At 44.5% G+C, this 17,572-nt stretch overlaps 1 protein-coding gene across 2 annotated transcripts; it reads left to right on the forward strand.

Moving 5' to 3' along the window:
- The first annotated feature begins 4,569 nt into the window (after window positions 1-4,569).
- Window positions 4,570-12,248, forward strand: LOC118659631 (zinc finger protein 501-like). 2 transcript variants are annotated; one of them, XM_036315873.1, is made up of 3 exons: window positions 4,570-4,823; window positions 7,943-8,066; window positions 9,404-12,248. In XM_036315873.1, the coding sequence occupies exons 2-3, from the start codon at window positions 7,946-7,948 to the stop codon at window positions 10,717-10,719; spliced, it is 1,437 nt and encodes a 478-aa protein (XP_036171766.1). In that variant the 5' UTR covers window positions 4,570-4,823; window positions 7,943-7,945; the 3' UTR covers window positions 10,720-12,248. The 2 variants fall into 2 exon arrangements, with proteins under 2 accessions (XP_036171766.1, XP_036171767.1); XM_036315874.1 differs by lacking the exons at window positions 4,570-4,823; window positions 7,943-8,066 and adding an exon at window positions 8,219-8,714.
- The last annotated feature ends 5,324 nt before the right edge of the window (window positions 12,249-17,572 follow it).

Raw genomic sequence — 17,572 nt, forward strand, 5'->3', positions numbered from 1 at the left:
CCTCCATTCAGTCATTAATTTTCCTTTCCTTACAATAGATTACTTCATATTTTTCATAATTTTATAGGCAAAATAAGTTTATACTCTCTAACAAATCCTTGTTTCCTTCATGCCACACAGTTATTTTGAAATTCAACATTAATGCTTATGTGAATATTTAATTTTGTATTGCTAAGTAATATTGTTTTCTAGGGATAACCACTTTATCTATTGATCTGTCTATGATTTGGGTTATCTCCCGTGTTGGAGTATTATAATAAATATCATGAAAATATTTTTGTTCAGATCTTTATATTCATATATGTTTTACTTAAACTGTTGCAGTGTAGGTGAATGTTTTACACTTTAAGATATGCAGAACTGTGGTCTAAAATGGTCATTCCTTTTGACTTCCCACCCACAGCAATGAAAATTCCAACCCTGCCAGCACATGCAATGGTTGATATTTTTAAATAATATCCCTGGAAATGAGTCTAGTGTTAGCTGGATTTCATTTAGTTCCATTTCCCTAAGAATTTTTGATGGTGAACATTTTTCTTTTTTGTTAATCCTCACCAGAGGATATTTTTTCCATTGATATTTAGGGCCCATACTGGTCAACCAGTAGCCAAAGTGAAAGGGAGGTAGAGAGGCAGAGAGAGAGAAATATCAATGTGAGAAAGACACATCGTTTGGTTGCCCCCTGCAGGCACCCCAATCAGGGCAGATATGGTGCCTGTAACCGAGGTTCATGCTCTGGACTGGAATTGAACCCGGGACCCTTCAGTTGGAGCTGATGCTCCAACCACTGATCTAAACCATCTAGGGTGTGGTGCGTATTTATTATTCATTTATTTACAATCTCTTTAATTTATTTATTAAAATGTCTGCTCAGAATCTCTTGCCCATTTTTTAAATGAATTTATTGTTTTAACCAATAGGAGTATAGTGCAACATCTAAGATATATGTTTGAAATTCACTCACTCCTCAATGACTCAAGTGGTTTCTTCGCTAGAATTATAGGTTTTGAATACTAGAAGGAAAATTGTTTCTCTCCATTTTTATCTTATGTACAATTTAAAGCTCACTTGTACCATACACTTATTTTATATGCATTGCTAATATTCCCGACCGCTTTTTTAAGTCTCAGCATTCAATAATACATTAAGTGAAGTCTTGTTTGTAGTATTTATCAATATCTCTGGTGTAAATACTCTCCACATCATCAGTTTCAAACTGCCAAAATGATGGCCCTGAACATGGACATGTTTCAGTAACAAGTCATTATATTTTATTTTTACCAGCGTGAGACAGTAGCAACAAATTATGTTCAAAAAATTCACAATAAAACAGTGAAATAATTGGGAAGTGGCAAGTTTTAAACGTTTTTAAAAGTTTGATTCAAGGATAATTGATTTGAAATGTACACTTTTCTCACTTCGGGGTATTTTTTAATTGATATTTTAGAGAGAGTGGAAGTGAGGAAGAGAGACACAGAGAGAGGAGCAGATGTGAGAGAGACGCACCGATTGGTTGCATCTTGCAAACACCCTCACTGAGTCCAGGAATCAAACCTGCAACCAAGTGTGTGCCCTTGAATCAAAACCCTGTCCCTTTAGTACCCAGGCTGACACTATCCACTGAGCCAAAAAGTGTAGGGCTAAAATGTACCTTTTTAAAAATGTATACTTTTGATGTTTCCATACATGCCTCCATCCCTGAAACCAATGTCCCCTTGCCTTTTTCAGTGCTTCTTTCTGACATATAAAATAACTGATGCAAGGACACATTCTGCCTTTGTAATAGTTTATTTAAATATATTTCCATGTAAAGCAAACACTTATGAAAACCCATGGATCCTCTTCTAGACCTCCATCATAATCTGTCATCATGGTGGTTCTCATATCTATCTAATCGCAGACATTATAGTGGGTTATTTTACTTAAAATCCCAGATATGTCTGTCGCTGTCCAGGTAGCTCAGTTGGTTAGAGCACCATCTCGATAACGACAAGGTTGCAGGTTCCATCCCAAGTCAAAGCAATTACGAGAATCAACCAAGTAGTGTTAGTATAAAATTAGTGAACAACAAATTCTCTCTCTCTCCCTCCACCCCCAGTTTTCTCTCTCAAATCAATATGTTTGTTGGGGTTTACTTTCACCCAATCAGTCCACACATGTGAACACCAGAACAGTCCAGGGACCCCCATGGTGAATCAGTGGCCAGGGTTCTCATGAGGGCAGAGCACACAATGATGCAAGAACAGGACAGGATGGGAGGTGCTTCGGCTGTCAGTGTGGAGGGTAGGGAATGGGGGCTGAGCTGCACAATCACGCACAGAGGATGATGACATCTGTGCCCCCTGGGACTGAATCCAAAGGGGCCTGGAGAAGCTCTGGGCCTGGACATGCCCCCTGCGGTCTCTGCACCTTCCAGCCAGGGGCTGAGACTGGGCTGTTACAGATTCAGGTGGTTGAGGAGCCCAGGTTCCTCTTGAGAGTCAAGGATGGGTGCCACAGTGGCAGCTGGGCATGTGTATGGGCAGGAGAAAAAGCCGGGCCGTTGCCAGGGAGAGTTGGTGGCGGGGCAGGGGGCATGTGTGTGTTGCTGGGGTGCTCTTTAGTCAAGGCTCAGCCTGGTGGCCACTCTGTTCTTTGGGGCCATGCTTGATGGGAAATGGAGCAAGAGCTGCTGCAGGAGTTCCCAGGTGTCATGACCTGGGAGCCAGCATGTGCTCCAAGAAACCTGGTGAACCAAGACGGTGCACCCCAATCCACTGTAATAAAGTGGCCCAGCCATTGATCTGCCCGGGAGGGGGAAGGACTCTCTCTGCAGAGGCCGATTCTCTTTCTGCCTATCAGGAGGGTTTGCTGGCTGCTGAGCCAGGACGTCCTCTCCTGGGTGGCAAAGGTCTTGAATTTTAGCCATTGAAGGAGGCTGCATATATTTATAAATCTTGTCAGAGAAAATTCCCTGATCCACCCTGTTGCTCTGAGACGGGGCTCCTGCCTGCATGCCCACCTCCACACTCTTTCTTGCCTTTGCCTGGGATGTCCCCACTGATGCTGGGGCATGGCCTGTTCTTGTCAGTGGTTGGCAGAGAGGAGCCTGAAGCAAGGCTGTGGGAAGGGTTTGGGTCCTGTGCCTGCCTGAGAGGAGCTGGCCAGGACTCTTCTGTCTCCGGCCAGAGGTCTCTCCAGGTCCCTATGCCCCAGGCACCTGTCCCACTTCAGCCCCTGATGCTTTCAGTTCAGAAATAAGTTCACTTTTAGAAAGTCGTGTGTCTGGCCAGCACACACGCCCCCTGAGGGCTACTGCCACAGTGTGAGTCTCTGTTTTAGCATTTCTTGGTGTAATTTTCCACTTTGCTTTATTTAAAAATAAAGGCCCCTTTTCCTAGCCAGTCATGGAGGTACCATGGATTCTCCAAAAAATGGTGCTGTGTTTTTTCAATGGCGAGAACATTCTGCAACATAAGGCTTTCCAGAAGGCCAGGTTTGGTCTCAAGATGATATCACATTGAGGGGATGCATTGTGGCTGATATCCTCCCTCTCTATGTTTGGCCTTGGCAGAGCAGACCCCTGCTCCTATAGCGTGGAGAAGGACCCAGGACTCTGGGGGACAGTCTGCTAATGGGGTGTGTGTTTGAGGGAGCAGAGAAGTTTGGGGCCTTAGATAGTGTCGGGGAGAGGGTTTCCTGACAGCACATGGGGCAGAGCCCTAGAGTGGGTGTATGTAGGGAAGCATGTAGGGATGAAAACTTGAATCAGGCTGGATGGAAGGCAGCAGTTAAGGGTGGGCACCACCTGTAAGGAGCAAAGGGGTGGCACCGTTGCCCCTGACTGTTCCCGACTCCCCATCCCCTATTCTAAGCTGCAGGAGGTAGCAGAGTCTAACATTCGAAGCAAGAAATCTGTTATTAGAGACACATGGGTTTGCCTTCCAGCCCCGTCTTTTATTAACTCTACAATCAGGCAATTTACCTTGTATTCTCTCACAGCCTGCTTTTTCTCTTAATAATGTGATGTTTTATGTTAAAAATAAAAAAATTGGATAGCTGGAGTGGCTCAGTTCAATTACAAGTCAGATTCCCTGGCTCGATGCCCAGTGGGTGGGTGGGTGGCGTGCAGGAGGCAGCTGATCCATATTTCTCTCTCTCTCATTTTCTCTGTCTCAAAGAGTCAAATAAAAGAATATATATATATATATATATATATATATATATATCCATTTACATTTGTACCCTTCAGGAATAATTGAAATAATACTTTTCACCTCAGTAATGATACTGAACTTCACTAAATCTAAAAAATATCTCAAAACAAGAGATCAGTTGCAGACAACACTTCCCAGAAACTTGTGACCATCTCCCAAAACCTAAAATTGTCATTTCCCAACACCGTTCAGGCACATCAAAACCAATATTAGCAATGGTCAGTGAGTGACTGGGATCCTAATGCCACCTGTGGGGCCTGGAAAAGTACATTACCCAAAGGGCAATGCGCCTAATGATGGCCGGTTTTAGCCAATGAAAGCCCAGGACCAGCGCATTATTGGTTTGGGAGTGACTTCCTGTGTCTTTCTCCTGGTGGTCATTTTGAACTCTTTGTTCTGTTAAGGTAGTTAAAGCCTCTGGTGCTCAGAGTCCCTATTAGGACGAGGCACCAGAAGCCGTGTCCCCGCTGTGCAGTGGTGTGTCTGAGGCTTGATTAGCTGCAACAGGCGGGATTGAGGTCCCCGTGCCTCCCAGATTCCGTTTTGCTTACACACTTCAACTCAGCCTTCATCCTTGGGTCCAGGTGTCTGTCAGGTCCTGCAGCCCAGGTTGCAGCGTCCAGAACCGTGAGTCTCTCGTGGGTGACGTGCAGTGTGACGGGGTGAAAGAGGGTGACAGGCTGCAATGCCACTGTGTAAGGTTTGGGTTGGTGTGGCTGAGCTGGGAGGATTCCGGAATCCTGGGCCTGCTTTGTTCCTAAAGGCAACAGAGAAGATGAGGCGAAGGTTTGCAAGAGAAGTTTTCCTTTCATTTTCAGGAAGCTGGGGCCATCAATGGCTGTGAACAAAAGAGGAACATTGTCTTAGGTAGGGTTCCAAACGTTTCCCAAAACTGCTCAGAGGAAGAACACACTAGAAGAGAGAGGATACCTGTTGGGGACAGGAAGGAGAAGTCCTTTGAAAGATAACAAACTTGGCAAGCCTGTGCACTGAGGCCTGAGGCCTGAGGTAATACAGTCATCTCTAGATCACCTGACCCCAAGGCTGGGAAAGGGTACTGGGTGGCCAAGCCCATGGATCCTGGTGGTGTTTGCCAGGCTCTCAATAGTCCTTTATCTTTCTACAGATTCCTGCAAATGCACAATCAATTACAGGTACAGGTTTGTGGATGGAAGAAGCAGTTGGATTATGGATTAATGTTTTAGGTGTGGCCACCTGGATTTTTAATTTTGAGGTTGAGAGAGAGAGGTAAGAGCAATGATGGGAGGTTTGGGATTTAGCAGCTTGAGAAATGGAAGCATCATCAATTGAGATGGATACATTTATAGGTAGATTAATGTTCTTTGGGAATATAATAACTTTGGCTTTGGGGTTTGTTTGTTTTGTTTTTTTGGCCTGTTAGGGTATAACATACTATACTACAGAGGGCAGTTCACCAGAGTCTGGAACTCTGAGAAGCAATTCAGAATGAAAATTTCTTAAAAAGGTAGTGGACCTTTTTAGAGTAGAGGTATAGATCACCTTTTTCTAAAAACTATGTTCTTACTGAATTTAGAGATAGAGAGGAAGGCAGAGGGAGAGAGACAGAGAAACATCGATGAGCAAGATCCAAGGATTGCTTGCCTCCTGCAGGCCCCTTACTGGAAATTAAGTAGGAAACCCGGGCAAGTGACCTGACCAGGGCTCAATTCAACTAGTGACCTCTCAGCGAATGGGTTGATGCTCAACCACCTGAGCAACACCAACCTGGGCTTTAGATCACTTCAATATGGGGAGTCATGCCCTAGCTGGTTTGCTCAGTGGATAGAAATGGCCTGGGGACTGAAGGGTCCTGGATACTATTCCAGTCAAGGGCACATGCCTGGGATTCAGGCTCAATTCCCCAGTAGGGGTGCAGGAGGCAGTCAATCAATGATCCTCTCTTATTGATGTTTCTCTCTCTCCCTCTCCCTTCCTCTCTTAAATCAATGAAAATATATTTTTAAAAATAAATAAATGGGGAATCATTCAGGATGATAATGGTAACTCAGGAAGGAGAGTGTCACCCTGAGGACTGGGTTTTCTGCTGGGTTTCCAGTTTGTGCGAGTTAGGTGTCACAGCATATCATAGGGACAGAAGTGTTCAAATACATGGTGGAGGAGATATTCTCATTTGGCAGTAGCTAAAACCCACGAAAGGTGAGTCATTGCCAGATGAATTGGAGGCCGAAAAGTAATTCAGAGATAAGCCTGGGGCTGATGCATATTTACTTCTTAAACACTCACCAGGATTTTGTTATGACCCTTTGAATGGCCTGAGGTGTTGCGGTCAGTCTGATGGATTATCTTAGGAACACTAGTGGTCAACTATGAGACTCACTGAGCCTGGAGTCATTGGGCTGGGATTTGGGTGACAGTTAAGTGGGGAGATAAATGCTGTCACTAGTGAAGGGACATCAAGTGCAGCACCAGTGGAGGTGAGCTCTGGATATCTGAAATCTGAGGTAGTTCTTAATAGGTGAGGTTGAAGGGAAAAAATAATCAAGGACAGAGGCCTTTTTAACAGTGCTCAAGGATGCTTCCATAAGTGTAGACTATCAGAGTCGGGGTAGTACTTCATCCTGTTAGAACAGGTTTAGAATTCGCTGGACGCCCATGCTGAGTAATGAGTAAGAGAACAAGGAGATGACTATAGGGGCTGTGCCTGTGGGAATGCAGGTGTGAGAGAGGTGTGGTAGAAAGAGTGATGTGAATTTGTAGATGGAAGGTGAATTCATGGACACAGGGATCTGACATTGACATAAGAGAATGAAGTGTGTGTCCATTTTTGGTGATGTCTGGATGACATGACATGGGAATTTTAGGGTCATTTCTGTAAAGAGGGGATGTTGTTGTGCTACATGCCAGATTCATAGCTTAGATGCCAAATATGTGCCCACCTGCCTTTTGTCAGTCTGAGGGCTGACACAGTGATCAACAGGAATGAGAGAGCATACATCAGTGTCACCTGGCTTGAAAATCTCCACTGGCATGGAGAAGGGAAAAGGGGAAGACAGTAATATATTACAGAAGTGGTGAGTTAGAATTTTGGAAAAGAAGCTGATTAGAAAACAACCTGTCCTGGAATGGGTTCACCCTGAGAGAGAGGCCCATGCCTTGGAAAGTATCGCGGTAAAAAAGGAAGGGAGGGAGGGAGGGAGGGAGGGAGGGAGGGAGGAAGGAAGCCTGTCCTCCTCCTGGCATATTTGTAATACTTTTGAATTTGTCCCTCTGAGAATGAAGCTATGGGATAGAAGTGGGGTTCAAATAATTATATGCAGCAGGTACTACGAAGTGAGGGCCTTAGCACCCTGGGATTAGGGTAGGAAGGTTGAACTGTGATGCCATATTTTTTGATGACTTGGAGAGAAAACCTGGGGGACCACAAAAGGATTGCCAGCCAAAACCAGTGTCAAATCACTCAGATTACCTTTATGGCCAACATCTCTCCCAGCCTATGTTTGTGAAACCCACTGTATTGACGAGAGGCAGTGTGGCCTACATGTCAGGCTTAGAGCTCAGGTATCATCAATGTGTTCATCTTCCCTTATTGTTGGTGGAAGGCACAGTATCAATAGGAATATAAGGAGAGAGTGATTTTGATGGGACCTAGGCCTGGCATGTTCTCTGATGGGGGAGTAGAGGGAGCAGATGGATGGGGAGTATGACGAATGTAAAATCCTAGGAGAGAAGCTGACCGTGGACTGAACTTGTCCCTATTATGACAGGATATGAACTTTGAAGACTTGGCTGTTGCCTTCTCTCAGGAGGAGTGGAATCTTCTTGATGAGGATCAGAGACTTCTGTACTGTGAAGAGATGCTAGAAGTTTTTGCACTTGTATCGTCTGTAGGTAAGACCTTCACATCTCTGCTAGTGTCCTAAAGTGATGTCCTCTCTTCCTTAAGTCTCAAGACTTGGCCTTTTGTCTACCACAGCCAGGCCATGTGTTCTGATAATTTCCCCCACTGTTTTGTCAAATGTGCTCTGGCTGCCAGTGCTGAGCTGTGTGGAGAGCCCTGAGCAATGGACTCTATGAACATTCCTAACACAAATTGCCTCAGAAAGTGCAGGAAGTGTCTGGGAGTCAGGGGTCTTATAGGGAGCCTAATGGTTCCCACCTGCTTTTCTTCTCCCTGAGAGGGTGACCATATCCAGACCCATGGCTTCCATTTGTACCCCTTCCTCTAGCTAAAGTTTCTTTGTGACTGTCTGTGCCTGGTTATGTTCTTCACTTACATGAACCATGGCTGTTCCTGTAAGACCCTCCTTCAACTGTTGTTTGTAATCTTCCCTTCCCTGAATACTATTGGTAAACCAAATAGTTCTGGGCCAGTGCAGGCTGCTCACCTCTGTTGTCTTTCATTAATACTCAGAATATTTACTTTTTATGTACTTATACAGTGGAAGGTACAGGGAGAACCCTGATTTGTTCCACAGGGTGAACTTGCAAGATGTTCTCAGAGGAGGCCTGGTTTTGTTGAGTGCCAGTTGAGGGAAGGTATGACATAAGGGTTGTGTACAGATGATAATCGGGAACCTGCTCACTTCCAACGTCTTTAGGTGAAAGTGCCATTGGCAACACCTCATTTCTACCTTTTTTTTTTTTTTTTTTTTTTTTTTTTTTTTTGCTGTACTTGACAATTTGCTGACTTGTCATTTCCTCTATGGCTTGCTGGCTTTGACTAACTGCATCTTTGTGGTCTTTTTGCATCACCTGATCCTCTGCACTGCTCTTTCTGTAGTATCCTCAGACATTGACCTGCACATGTGTTATGAGGTGCACATACATGCGTTAGTACCCCTCAAACACTGGTTACACATTTGTGGAATTTTACTTGGAATGAGACATAACCAACCTCCTATACAGCTGCCCATATAACCAGCTGACTAGCCATGCTGAGCACTGTTAGTAGAAGAATGAGATGGAGATCCTGCTTCTCTTCCATCGTAGTGCTTCCCAGATAGTGCTTGCCATCTTTGTGTCCCATTTCTGGTGAGGTCTTTCCTGTTTTGTGATATTCAGAGGCCCAAAGCTTCACAGCAGCCTCTTATTAATCCTTCCAGCATATCTCTTATTTTTAGACAATTGCATGGAACCAACATATTATGTGTAACACCCTTTTGGAATGTTACTTCCCCCTGTCACTACAGTCAACATTCAGTTCCTCACCATTTCTCTGTTTTCAGGGTGTTGGCATAAAATGGATGAGAAGGAGGTGCCTCCTGAGCAGAGTGTATCTGTAGGAGAGTCTCAGGTCGGGGTTTCTAAGACAGCTCCAGCAACCCAGAAGACCTACCTGTGTAAGTGGTGCTTCTCAGTTTTAAAAGATATTTTGCACCTGACAGAGTTACAAGCAGCATACTGTGAGCAGAAAGCCTTCTTCAGTGACACATCTGTGAAAGACTTCTTTTTAAGTGCAAACTGTCACCAGCAGCAAAGAGATGCCAGTGGAGAGAAGCCCTGGAGAGAAGATACGGACGGGGCCTCGTTTGTGTCCAGGTGCAGCTTCTATTTAACATGGGTGCCTTCAACCAGTAGGGAGGTTGGCAAAGACTTGCCAGCCATCTCAGATATTCTCCAACACCAGGCCACTGTTAGCACTGAGGAGCCACACAGTAGCAGTGAGTTTTCCCATGAATTTCTCGGTGGAAAGAGTCATCACCAATGTGTTGAATGTGAAAAAGCTGCCAACATCTACCAGAAGGTTGTTCAGCATCTGGGTGTCTGCTCTGGAGAAGTGAATTATGAGTGTAACAAATGTGGGCAAGGTTTTAGACAAATGTTTAACCTCATTCAGCACAAGGGGGTTCACAATGGACAAAAGCCCTATGAGTGTAGTGATTGTTGGAAGTTCTTCAGAAATAAGTCTAATCTCATTCAACACCAAAGAGTTCATACTGGAGAAAAGCCATATGAGTGTAGTGATTGTGGGAAGATCTTCAGCCAAAGTTCTACGCTCAGTCAACACAAAAGAGTTCATACTGGAGAGAAGTCTTACGAGTGTACCTACTGTGGAAAGGCCTTCCGTGAAAAGTCTCACCTCATTAAACACTACAAAGTTCACACTGGGGAAAAGCCCTATGAGTGTACTTACTGTGGAAAGGCCTTTCGTGAAAGGTCTCACCTCATTAAACACTGCAGAGTTCACACTGGAGAAAAGCCCTATGAGTGTAGTGCCTGTGGGAAGTCCTTCCGTCAAAGATCTACCCTCACAAAACACCTCAGAGTTCACACTGGAGAAAAGCCCTATGTGTGTAGTGACTGTGGGAAGTCCTTCCGTCAAAGATCTACCCTCACGAAACACCTCAGAGTTCACACTGGAGAAAAACCCTATGAGTGTAGTGACTGTAGGAAGTCTTTCAATCAAAGGTCTCACCTCATTAAACACTGCCGAGTTCACACTAGAGAAAAGCCCTATGAGTGTAGTGAATGTGGAAAATCTTTTAGCCGCAAACCTAGCATAGTTAGACACTTGAGAGTTCATTCTGGAGAAAGGCCTTAAATGTGCAAGTAGTGTTTTATTTTTGTCACTCAGAATAGCAGTACTGAAAGAGACTCTTTGATACCCATTTACGAAAATATAAACCTCTTTTAATGAAAAATACCCTCTGCTAGGTTACCCATAATTTTTAGATACAAGGCACAAGTGAGGCTTTAAGGAGCTTCATTATACTTGTAACCTACCCAGGCCTACTACCCAATTGATGTCACTGTGTGTACTTGTGGCTGAAGTAATTTCACCTCTACCACCTGGCTCGCTTATGCAGTGTGCATCAGTCACAACCCCTGCTTGCTCAGGGAAAATGAATTATGTCTTATCACTTCTAATGATGAAATTAAGAAAACTATCTCTTGGCAGGATCTTCATTCCATTCTCTGACTAGGGAATTGACCAGACCCAGAGTTCATCCAGAACACCAATCCTCAGCTAACAAATGCTAGCTCTTTCAGGAACATTGTGGTTCTCACATCATGCTGTGATGAATTGTTTCAGGTTCTAATTCACCAACCTGCAAACTGCTTGCTGTATACTGGTCTGGTTTATGATCCTTTAGTAAAGGTGTTTTTTTCTTTTGTAACTTAAATTTTATGATTCTGTTCACTCCCTGGGGTGATTTGAAAGCATAATTGTAAACACAGAGCATGTAGATATTATGGGGATCCCAAACTTTCTGTGCTTTGGAAGGTACAACATGATGACAGAAAATCACTTGGTCCAATGTTGGCTTATTCTGCATTGCTGCCCATGGCCTTGAAAGAAAGACTGCATGACTTTGTGGTTCTAAGTTGCAGTCTGGTACCTCGATTGTTGGGGAGGTCAGTGGTCACCCAGAAGAGAAGGCCTTTGCTGTGCTTCTGTGAACAATGTGAATTATATTATATGTGCACAGTATGTATTACATAAGTCTCAGCAATCTTAAGGGGAAGTCCTCTCCATGTACTGCAAAGGAGCCAGGTAGGAAATTTCTTAGGCTGGTGTCATTTGTTGTAAGACTCTGAGGTGAAACTAATATTGGTACAAACTCTATTTTCATAGTGATGGGAGAGACTGTGATAAATTAGATGAAAAATGCCTCTTCTGAATGCAAATCCACAAATGATCCAGGGCCTGTGGCTTGTGTGATCTTTGTGTACAGACATTCTCAGGACCTCCATAACTGTTTCCTGTAGCTGAAGTCATTGACAGAGAAAATGATCCAACGGTTTTGTAGATTCCCCTGGCCTCTGTAGGATGTTCACCTCAAGGTTTTCTCAACAGGCAAGAACTCCAAGCCAGAGAAAGGGTAGTCCTGTAATCAGTCCCAGGATGTGTCTTAGTGACCAGTCAGCATTCCTGTTGGTTCCGAGGGCAATAGTCTTCGCGTGCTGCCAATATTTGCTGCCACTGAGGCAATGCTGTTCCTCCCAGGAAATGAGAACTGACATGCAACTAAGGACACTTTTCTAACTGTACTCTTTAGTGAGCCTTGACATAGGGATAAATCTGTGAAACCATCTCACGTGAAATAAATTTATCTGTCACTCTTAAAACAGGGTGGGACTTTTTTTTTTTTTACAGGAGGTCTATTTTCTTGATTTTTAAAAAATATATTGTTATTGATTTCAGAGAGGGATAGAAACATCAATGTTGAGAGAGCTCACAACCTGGGCATGTGCCATGACCGGGAATCGAACCGTGACCTCGTGGTTCATAGGTTGACATTCTTTATTCATATAAAGAAAATGCTTGTGAAACCCCATGAATCCTATCCTAGCCTTCCATCATTACCTACCAGCATGGTTGTTCTTGTTTTTATCTATCCCCAATTACATTAGTGGGTTATTTAACTTAAAATCCCAGATATGTCTGGTCATGCCCTGATAGCTCAGGTGGTCAGAGCATCATCTCAATAATGCCAAGATTGCAGATTCCATCTCTGCTCGGGGCACATGCAAAAATCAACCAAGTAATGTATAAAATTATGTTAACAACAAATTGATCTTTCACTCTCCCCATTTTTCTTTCTCTAAAATCAATATCTTTGTTTTATTCACCCAGTCAGTCCACACACATGTGAACACCAGCCATAGCCCAGGGACCACATGGTAACCAGTAGCCAGGGTTCTCATGAGGGCAGAGCATGAAATGACCAAGAGAACAGGAGGGGAGGTGCCTCTGCTGTCGATGTAGCAGGTGGGGGACCAAGGCCGAGCTGCACAAACACCCATAGGGGATGATGGCATCATTGTGCTTCCTGGAACTAACACCAAAGCAGCCAGGAGAAGCTCTGGGCTTGGACAAGCCCCTTGTGGTCTCTGCACCTTCCATGCAGGTGATTGAGGAGCCCAGGTTCCTCTCTGGTGTCAGGGCTGGGAGCAACAGTGGCAGCTGGGCAGGTGGGAGTGGGCAGGAAAAATCCCAGAGCAGTTTCCAGGAGGAGTTGGTGCTGGGGCCATGTATGTGGCTCTGAGGCCCTCACTAGTCCAAGGCCAGGCTGGTGGCCACTCTTACTTTTGGGGGGTTGTGACCTGGGAAATCAATATGTGCTTCACAAAAACTTGTGACCCAGGCAGTCACAACCTAGTCCACTGTAGTGAGTGGACTGACCATTGATTTCCCCTGGGAGGGGAGGAGCAGTGTCTGCATAGGCTGAATATCTGCCCAGCAGGAGGGGTTGCTAGCTACTGAGCCACCTGGTCCTCTGGTGGGTTTGAAGTGTCTTGAAGTTTAGCAACTAAAGGAAGTTATAGAGATTTATCAATCTAATAAGAGAAAATGGCTCTGAATTTTTCTTAATAGTAAACGTCCACCCAGTGTGGCTCAATGGTAGGAGTGTCAGCCCACACGCCTGAAAGGTGTCAAATTAGATTTCAGGTCAAGGGCATGTAACCGGGTTGCAGTTTCGATCCTCAGCTCCCATTGGGGCTCATGTGGGAGGCATCCAATTGAGGTGGCTCTCTCACATTGATCTCTCTCTTTCCACCCTTCCACTCTCTCTAAAAATCATGGAAAAGTATCCTCAGGTGAGAATTAACAAGAAAAAAGAAGCAGAAGCCACCTTGCTCCCCTGAAGTGGGGCCTCTGCCTGCTCGGCCCCTCACTCATTCCTGCCATTGCCTGGGGTGTTCCCACTGCTGTGGGGCACACTATGTCCTTCTCCCAGGGCTGGCCAGGCCTCTTCTGTCTCCTCCACCCAGAGGTCTCCCCAGCCTGCTTTTCTCCATCCCTCAGGCACCTGGCCCACTGCAACTGAACCTCCTTCTGTATCTCAGAGTAGCCCCCTGATCTCTGGGCCCTCAAATCAGTTCACCTTTGGAAAGTCCTGCTTCCACCCAGCCCACAGGCATCCCTGAGCCCTACTGGCATTGTTTGAGTCTCTGTTTTTTGCATTTGGGGGGTAATGTCCACTTTGATTTGATTAAAAATTAATCCACCCCTCCCCCAGCTCAGGAGGGACCACTGATTCTCCAGGAAATGTGCTGTGTTTTTTTTCAATGCTGAGAACATTCTGCAATAGAAGCGATTCTGAAAAGCGAGGCTTGGGCTCAACATGATACCACATTGGGTGGATGCATTGTGGGTGGTATCCTCCCCCCAAGTTGGGCCTGTAGAAAGCAGACCTCCGCTCCTGTAGTGTGGTGATGGATCCTGGACTGGGCCAATCTAAGTGGAAGATATAAGAGTGTTCATACTATTCTTTCAACCTTCTTGTATGCTTTAAATTTCCACATAGAAAGTTACAGTTTAATTTACATGTTCCCTATCAATAACACATATGTCCTCATAATTACCATAAATTGGAAATAGCATAATAGAGCAATAAAATTATGTGCAATCATATATACCTGTAGACACTAAAAATAAATTTTAAGAATTCAAATAAGATATGAAAGCATTATAAATAAATAATCAAATATCTGACATGTTTCATAGTTGCCTTACCTGATTTTTGGCTATGTAAACAAAAACAAGGAAACTAATGTTAAATAATCCTTACTCAAATATCAATAGTCTGTGTTTAACCAGAAAAAAAAATCATGTCTTCAGAGTTAAGTTTTTATTTTTATTTTTTGGTTAATCCTCATGGAAGGATAATTTTTCCATTGATTTTTCAGAGAAAATGGCATGGAGGGGAAGAGACAAAAACATCAATGTGAGAGAGACACATTGATTAGTTGCCTCCCACATGCACCCCAACTGAAGCCAGGGATAGAGCTTGAAACCCAGGTACATGCTGTTGACTGGAATTGAACCTGAGACCCTTCAGTCAGTGGGTGAATGCTCTAACCACTGAGCAACAAGCTAGGGCCAGGGTTAAATGTTTTGGCCATCAGACTCCACCTTCAAAACAGAGCTTACACACTTTCGAGTATGGAAAATGCCTGAGTCGTTCACTTATCCATAAGGGGCAGAATTAAAGGTAGCTCTCCATAGTCTCAGACTTTTCAAGCTGTACTTGGTTACTCTCCTCCCAAATTGTCCCCATTCCCACATAGAAGACAGTTAAGTTCAGATCCTCCCATGAGGAGTTAGTAAAACTCACTTTCGTTTACTTCTACTTGAAATAATGTGATATTTATAATAAACCTGAAGTTATGGTATCCCTAACCACAATGTAAGACTTCTGTTTCACATGACAACTCACTAAACTCACTAAAATTTCATTGTTTTTGTTTTATTCCTAACTGTTCTTTCTAACAATCCTGACTAACCAGACGCTGAGAAGTTTGTTCAAATACTGTATTTAAAAAGCTGCTTTTCAATTATTCACAGTCCACTTCTTGGTGGTAAAAGAGGAATGTATACTCTTGGTGTAACCAAGGCTAAGCTTTAAGAAGCTTTCTTTGCCAAAAGATGCCCCAACTTGTACATCTGATGCCATGTTATCTTCCAAGTCCAATAATATTAATAGTTGCAGGTAAGGCTCAGTGTTATTCCTAGAATTAGTACAATGGGGAAATGATCACTTTTAGGAGTCAGGTACATTTTTTTCCCAAGAATGGCAAACTGTGAAGAGCTTCTGGAAGGTGGCTCAGCAGAGCCCATGTCAAAAATAGCCTTGAAACGTAATTTATTGGCGATTTATCACTAAAGTACAACCCTTTGGGACATATTACACAAATATCCAGGATGCTACTTTAGATCTTTGGTCTTGGGACAGTTCCCTGTTGCATACCACATTAGTTCTTCTAATATATCTATTGTGTAGTCCAGGGGTCCTCAAACTACGGCCCGCGGGCCACATGCAAATACAAATATTGTATTTGTTCCTGTTTTGTTTTTTTACTTCAAAATAAGATATGTGCAGTGTACATAGGAATTTGTTCATAGTTTGTTTTTTTTTTAACTATAGTCCGGCCCTCCAACGGTCTGAGGGACAGTGAACTGGCCCCCTGTTTAAAAAGTTTGAGGACACCTGGTGTAGTCTATAAAAGCTATTGGCTGTTATGTAGTTTTCTTTTAAGATAAGCCAGTCATAATATAGTGATTGTCTGATAACTAATCATAATCCAAAGATTACCATCAATTATATTTACTTTTTTAGTGGTAACTCTGCAGATCTGAACTGCATTTCCACCATTTACATTTCTTTAGGCAACAAATAAAAATAAATACTTCCATAGCTGTGTTGCTTTCCTTTTTATGATGTTATATTTCTGATACAGAAAACATTTAACAAGCATATACTAACCATGTAGAATAAACAGTAATCATATCTTACCATCTTTCTTCATATTTTCACTTTTTAAGAAATAAAGAAATGCCCTGACAAGAAGTTTGCTTGTTGGATCCCCAGTTGGGGCCCATAAAGGAGGCAGCCAATAGATGTTTCTCACATAGATGTTTCTCTCTCTCTCTCTCTCTCTCTCATCAATAAACATACCTTTGGGTAAGGATTTTTTTAAAAAAAGAATAAGTAAATAGCAGTAATAAAGAAATAATACAATACAATAATAGTCTATAACATTCCTCAGTTTCATTTCTCTTATTACTTTTCCATTATGAATTTTCTAATCATTCTCCCAATTTAGTTTTTAATCCTTTATTATATACTAGAGGCCCGGTGCACAAAAATTTGTGCACTCGGGGGAAGGGGGGGGTCCTTCAGCCCGGCCTGTGCCCTCTCGCAGTCTGGGACCCCTCAGGAGATAACGACCTGCTGGCTTAGGCCTGCTCCCGGGTGGCAGAGGGAAGGCCCAATCCCTAGGTGCAGCCCCTGGTCAGGCTCAGAGCAGGGCCGATTGGGGAGTTGGGGCGCCTTCCCCTGTCATGCACAGAGCAGGGCAGATTGGGAGGTTGCGATGCCACCCTCAGTCATGCTCAGGGTAAGGCCAATTAGGGGGTTGGGGCACTGCCCCCTGTCACACTCAAGGCAGGGTCAATGGGGAGGTTGCAGCGCCACCCCCTGTCATGCACAGAGCAGGGCCCATCCGGGCGGTTGGGGCTCCTTACCTTGTCATGCACAGAGCAGGGTCAATCAGGGGGTTGGGGAGCTCCCCCCTGTCATGCACAGAGCAGGGCCGATCAGGGGGTTGAGGAGCTCCCCCCGTCACTCACAGAGTAGGGCCGATAGGGGAGTTGGGGCACCGCCCCCTGTCACACTCAGGGCAGGGCGGATCAGGGGGTTGGGGCGCCGCCCTCTATCACCCACAGAGCAGGGCCAATCAGGGGGTTGGGGCGCCGCCACTGTCACACTCAGGGCGGGGCCAATGGGGAGGTTATGGCTCTACCCCATCACACACAGAGCAGGGCCCGTGGGGAGCGGGGGGGTTGGGGCCCTGCCCCCTGTCACACACAGAGCTGCAGGGCGATCAGGGGTTTGGGTGCTGCCCCCTGTCACGCTGATCCCGGTGCCAGGAGGCCTGGCGGCTCT

Source organism: Myotis myotis, unplaced genomic scaffold (assembly GCF_014108235.1).
Source record: "Myotis myotis isolate mMyoMyo1 unplaced genomic scaffold, mMyoMyo1.p scaffold_m19_p_62, whole genome shotgun sequence".
NCBI classification, from domain to species: Eukaryota; Metazoa; Chordata; class Mammalia; order Chiroptera; family Vespertilionidae; genus Myotis; species Myotis myotis.